This window comes from Protopterus annectens, chromosome 4.part1 (genome assembly GCF_019279795.1).
Source record: "Protopterus annectens isolate FY-2018-M chromosome 4.part1, PAN1.0, whole genome shotgun sequence".
Taxonomy (NCBI): domain Eukaryota; kingdom Metazoa; phylum Chordata; order Ceratodontiformes; family Protopteridae; genus Protopterus; species Protopterus annectens.
This window is the reverse complement of record NC_056734.1, coordinates 1,010,056,617-1,010,062,936: the sequence shown is the minus strand read 5'-3', so window position 1 is coordinate 1,010,062,936 and position 6,320 is coordinate 1,010,056,617. Positions and strand designations below refer to the sequence as shown.

Sequence of the window (6,320 nt, the reverse complement as noted above, 5' to 3'; positions counted from 1 at the left end):
ACGGTTAAAATAAAAGGAGAGAAAAGCTCTATCAGCAATTCAATACAATAAAGGTTAAAGTACAGATCGGGTTACAAAGTGACATACAATATAATAAAGGTTAAAATACAAGGTGAGAGAAAGCTGCATCAGTAATACAATGTAATAAAAGTTAGTGAAATGTTTTTTTTTTTTTTTTTTTTTTTTTTTTTTTGATGTTTACAATATTTACATGCTTGGAGTCTGCTGGTTTTGGATCTTTGGAGCAATAAGAATAGATCTTTGGAGCAATAAGAATAAGTAAGACGGAATAGTGGAGTGGGAGTTAGCAGAGCCTAGTGGAATCCCAGTATTTCATGTGGGGTGAAGGCAGGAGCATTTCCATTTGGAAGATAGGTGTAGGAAAAGTTGGATTCTGTGTTGGGTCTAGTCCTAAGTGAATGAGGCAGAGAGTTCCATTTTTTACCTAGGGAGGAGGAGAGTAGATGCTGGCCAGCGGGACATTTGGGTTTGTGGATGGAGATTAGGTTTTTGTGTTCAGATCTGTTTGGGTTGTATGGAGGAAGGATGTTATTTTAGGGCTGGGCATTTATCAGGGGAGAATATTAACTTGTGAGCAGTGGTTAGTTGTAGATAGTCTAGGTGGTTGGGGAGTTCTAACCAGTTTAGAGATTGTAGGCTGAGGCAGTGGTGAGTTGATTTGGATTTGGTGGGAAATTTAGAGATCTTATTATAGCAAGCTTAGAGGTGTTGGTAGCAGACAGATTGGTTAGAAGAGGGGCTCCATATAGCAGGGAAGGTAGGAGGGTAGGTGATGCCAGGGTATGCCTAGACGAGATGGAAAGAAAGTGATTGTTCCTATATAGCGTACCTAGCTTTTGGTGGGTTTTCTTTGTTTTGTTGTATGTGAAGATCAAATTTGAGGTGTTCATCTATGGTAAGGAGTTGCACACACTAGCCGAAGCTCGAGACAAAAGCCTAGTATCCCGCCTCTTTCTTGATCTCTCAAAGGCTTTTGACACTCTCTCTCACCCTTTACTCCTGACCAAACTGTCTAACCTCTGTCTAGCTTCCTCCACCCTTACCTTCTTTAGTTATTTTGTCTGACGGACAGCAATCTGTTCGTTGGATCTCCTCTTGCTCACCCTCGCTCCCTGTAACTGCTGGGATGCCTCAAGGCTCCATCCTGGGTCCCTTCCTCTTCAACATCTTTACAAATGAACTATATACTTCCTGCAAACAATCAGTACTAGTCCAATATGCTGATTCAACACTCTATCTGTTCTTCCAATAACATCTATGACCTCCACACACTCACCCAGGACACCTTTTTATCAGTGGAAAAATGGCTAGCTGAAAGTCTACTTATCCTAAACCCTAAGAAAAACAAACTTCTGTTGTTTTTCCCCCGGACACTCACCTAAAACCTTACTTTCCTATCCTCCAATAACACTGAAATACACCCTGACTTCCACACAAAACTAGGAGCCATTATTGATGACTAACTTAAATTTAACCTACACATTCTACAAAGTCTAAAGAAAACTCCCCAAAAGCTAGGTATGCTCCACCGACAGTCTATTCCTGACCCACGGTGCCAGACTGTCCCTATCACATGCTCTTCTCCTTTCCCTTCTCTATGCCACCCCTATTCTAATTAATATTCAAACTATTACCCTGGCCAAACTCCAACAAACTTACCACAAAATGGCAAGGTTCATCACAAACTCCCCACACAACTCCCACCACTGCATCTCTGTCAACTCCTTACAATGGCTAGAATTCCCACAACAACTTCTCTGTTTCAAATAGTCCACTCTATGCTGTATATACCATTAACCTGCCCAGCCCTGTCCTCCTTAGTGTCCACCTAGACACCAACTCGCACACTTCGTACCTCTAACCAACAACTCAACGTCTGCCAACCAAAAAAATCTATTGGTAGATTACTTTACAAGTCCTCCCTCCCCTCTCCTAGGCGTTGAGTAACCTTCCATCCCATTTATGTTCCATAACACACCCTTTACAATTTAAGAAAGAACTCAAACTACACTTGAGGACAAAAAGTTGTACTTGCCATGACCCTACGTAACCTCACTATACTCTGTTGTACACACTCCGGTACAGTATATTTATATTTTGCTTTTGAAATGCCTGACTTTAATGAGAACATGTAATGTTTTTCTCGACTGAATCACTTGTTTTTGAAATTGATCACTACTTTTTGCTTGTTAAACTATCATGTGTACTTTATTGTATGTAATTGTAGCTTTTCTCCTCTGGTCTCCACTGAAAATGGGCTCCTGGCCCAGATGGACCAACCCGATTAACAAATGTTAATAAATAAGAACAGCACTAAGGAAGATGAAGTCAGGGAAAGCAGCAGGCTCAAATGAGGTCACAGCAGAGGTGATAAAATGCTGGCTGAGCTAGGGGAGAAATGGCTCCTGAGGGTACTAATAGCAGTGTGGAGAGAAGGGCGTATCCCAGATGACTGGAGAATAAGCATACTTGTGCCAGTGTACAAGAGCATACTTGTGCCAGTGTACAAGAGCAAAGGGGACATCCACAGCTATGGGCAGTACAGAGGGATCAAACTCGTATTGCATTGCATGAATGTTCTGGAGAGGGTGATTGATAAACAGATATGCAGAGTAATAGAATGTAAGATGGGAGATGAGGTGTAGTCCGACAGAAGAATTCCAAAGCAGCTGAAAAGTAAGGTGTAAAAGACAGTGGTGCGACCAATACTACTGTGTGGTACAGAAACCTGAGCAGTGAAGGCAGAACAGTTGAAGCTAGAGATTATGGAAATGGAAGTGCCCAGGAAAGATGATGGGGTGCATACTGTGGGACAGACGAAATGAGGACATAAAAGCAAAAGCCAGAGTAGCTCCAAAAAAGATCAAAGAACAGATTACGGTGGTTTGGGCACGTGTAGAAAAGTATAAGACAATCTGGTGAGGAAGATTTGGGACAGTCAGGAAGACGGTAAGAGGAAGCAAGGAAGTCCAGCGAAGAGGTGGCTGGATATGTGATCGACAGGCAGGAGTGTGGCACTGAATCAGAGTTGGCGCCAGTTAACATGATACCCTGACCCCGTGTAGAAAAATGGCAAAAGGGGGGCTGATGATAGTCATTGAGCTTGCTTCAGAGTAGTGTAGTGTGCATGGTATTAATCTGCACCACCTCCCAAAGATGCAGGTGTGTGTAGAGAGTATGAAACTTGGCAAGGTTGTCCTACTTCACAAAACTTAAGATACTATTATGTTTTTATACACAGTAATAGTATATCGTCCACCCTTTTAATTCCCATACCACATTACTGCTCCAGTGACAGTGATCCAGGTATTCAGACATCTGTTGGTTATTGTGCAGATGTTTTCTTACAAGTTTGCATTTCCTGGAAAGGTGATGGATGACCTTTCAACGGCCTTTCTAAAGAGAAGGTATCTTCAAACAATGGCAGAACTCAGTAAGCATGTGGTAGACAAAAGCATTTCTTATGCTGAGATGGGACTAGCCATTAATTTGGGTATATGTTGCATGTTGACCTAGAATATGCTGTGTTGTGCTGCCAAGATGGCCAAGCCATTGGATGCTACTTGTTTTCTCTAACTGCATACTTTTTTTTTTTGGACAGACCTGTAGTTGTACTTAAACATTTCTATGTTTTATTGACTTAATATTTCAATTTGTGTTACTTATAAAAATCCATGAAGGTAATCAAGTCTGCCTGCAATTTTCAAACTTTTTTTTTTTTCTTCCTTAGTATGGACAACAACCTAACCAGTACTACCAGAACCAGAGTTCAAGTCAGTATAATCAAAGCTATGGAAACTATTCAAGAAGTGGCACTCGATAGAGTGATTTGAAAGAGAAGTGGTCTTGTAAATCATAAAAGCTCTTGCTGTTGAACATCTTTTAGACTTTTAATGGGTATTAAGAAGTAATTATGGTCTTCTTGGTAACTGGTTGGGGTGGGAGGATAATATGCTTTCAGAATTGTATAAATGTATTCTTTGTTTAGAATTAGATGCAAGTCATCAGTTATGTATTGGGCACTGTTTCCTTGGAGCATTTTCTTTGCATTTAAACGCAGAGCAGCTGAGGTTGATGTGTCTTGTGTAACTATTAGAAAGCCTGACTACCCTTGTATAAAATTGTAGAGTAAATTTGTAACTGGCTTACTTTTGTCTGTAGCCATCTTTGACCTATAGATTGCCTTTTTCACATTTGTTTTGCTAGTAAATTAAGCTTTCAGCCTGAGTAAATTTAATATAGCTTTCTGTACAAGCATCTTTCTTTGTAATGTTAAAAATGGATGTTTTACAGTAAGGGGTTTGTTATTTTCATAACTTTTTTATTGTGGGTAAGCTGTTAATATTATGTCAATACTTCCTGAACTTTTAGTTGGATGAAAATCATCTTGAAACACGTGTACTTTTTTTTTATAAATTTGTTTAATTTGGCACGTGCTTTGTGTTTTTGTTGAACTGATAACAGCTTTTGTATTCAGAGAGAGTGGATAATAAACTCCGCTGCTTTCATCTCTTTCTGTATCTAATCATTTGCTCATTTCTTTAAGAACCGTATGTGGCACAATTGTAAAAAAAAAAAAAAAAAAAAAGGTGGAAAAGCTGCCAAATACAACCGCCCAGTACTCCAAGCAAGACCAGAGACTATTTCAGAATAAAACATGGCACAATATTTTTAGATTTAATTTACTGTATTATGACCACTTCGTAGTGTCCACATACGTAGTGCAGTTTTAAGCTTCTGTTTTCACAGATAAGTGTACCAGGTTTTGCCAAATTTTTATTGGAAGTTAAATCATGCCTTTATGAAGGACTGGATTTCTTGATCTCTAGTCTTGGTAACCAGGTTTTCCATTAGATCTAGTATTTTTTCATAACAAGGTTTGTGGAAATTAGACAAATGACCACTTGGAGAAAATGTTTGCACTTAACCACATCCACTTCGTTTTCTTCAGTGTTGGAGGTTGAGCCCTTAGCATTAAATGGCACTTGGAATCCAACCAAGATTACTTCTTACACCCATTACATCACAGGGTGTGCACATCTACAGGTAACTTGAAGAGGGCAGTCTTGTTTCTTAAGTATGGCATTGCTATATGGAATGAAGCAAGTGTATCCAGAGAAAATCTCCATAATTCATAGGGCAATGCAGACTGTACATGGAAGTCACCCTAGCTGGAAACCAAACGGAACCAGCACTGCACTACTGTGTGCTACATAAGTTGGAGAAAACAGTAGGACTTGTACTTGGGGTGGTACATGCACTGTCTGTTATGTTGATGCACACTTGACACTAGAGGGTGCATGTAGTTTTCTTTCACCTTGGTGAAATGGTTAAATTCCTGATGTTATGTAGTCCTATCGCATACATTCTTACCCGTGGTTCGGAGCCGAATATCGGCTCCGAGTCTGCCAATTTTTCTAGCTCGAAGTCTACTATTGGCTGGGCTAAGCAGGTATCCTATGGTGCACTGATCCATATCCCCAGATCTTGTTTGCCGCTCGTGTAGCTCGGACGTGGTCTCGCTCTTGGCTGTAGCCAAGTACCTTTTTTCTTGTCTTGAGAAAATGTATTGCCCTGAAACAAAAAGCTATTTTCATGGCTATTGTCTTTAGTGTTGGTTAGTTTTTTGGTAGTGTGCGTGTTTGTGGTATCCCGATAACTGTTCCCTCGGGCTAGGCCCATTTCAGTTAGAGGACCTAGTCCTTTCCTTCTGTATGTCAAACTGTTTAAATTAGAGGTTTGATTGTCGTTCTCCAACCCTTGTAGTCCTTAACCGTTTTAGTTAGAGGTTTTGGAATAGTTTATCTCTAGTGTGTGTGTGTACATTTCAACCTTGTCTGGTTCCTGTGTTATTGTGGTGTTGAGTGTCTTGAGTCTTTCCGGTCAGATTTTCTCTTAGGTCGCATTGTTGGCTTTTTGCTGGTGATTGTCTAAAGATTCCAAAGAGCACAAACCTTCCGGTTTTAAAAAGTGCTCAAAATGTGGGTACAAAATGTCCATCACTGATGGGCATTCTGTTTGTGTCTATTGCCTGGGAGCCATTCATCTGCAGGAGTCCTGCAGTTTTTGCCATGCATTCAGTCCCAGAGTGCTCCAAGAGAAAGAATAAGCTTATCCTGAAAGGACTTTTGAAACCCTCTTTCGAAGAGGTCTTAGATTCTTCACCCAGCGCCAAGTCTAAATCATCTAAGTCTAAAAAGAGATCTCCGGCTCCATTAGTCTCTTCGGAGCCTCCAGAGAAAGTCACAAAAATTGCATTTACCTCCTCGGCTCCATTGTCCTCGGGGCTGCAGGAAGTG

The 6,320-nt window shown here is 40.5% G+C and overlaps 1 protein-coding gene across 1 annotated transcript in view; it reads left to right on the top strand.

The window, feature by feature from the left end:
* The window catches only part of LOC122801160 (heterogeneous nuclear ribonucleoprotein U-like protein 1), a gene marked incomplete in the record, with an annotated part of 399,977 nt that extends 395,444 nt beyond the window's left edge, over positions 1-4,533 (top strand). Inside the window, 1 exon segment of the mRNA XM_044070719.1 lies at positions 3,752-4,533. Coding sequence (XP_043926654.1) covers positions 3,752-3,844 — 93 coding nt within the window.
* Positions 4,534-6,320: the final 1,787 nt, after the last annotated feature.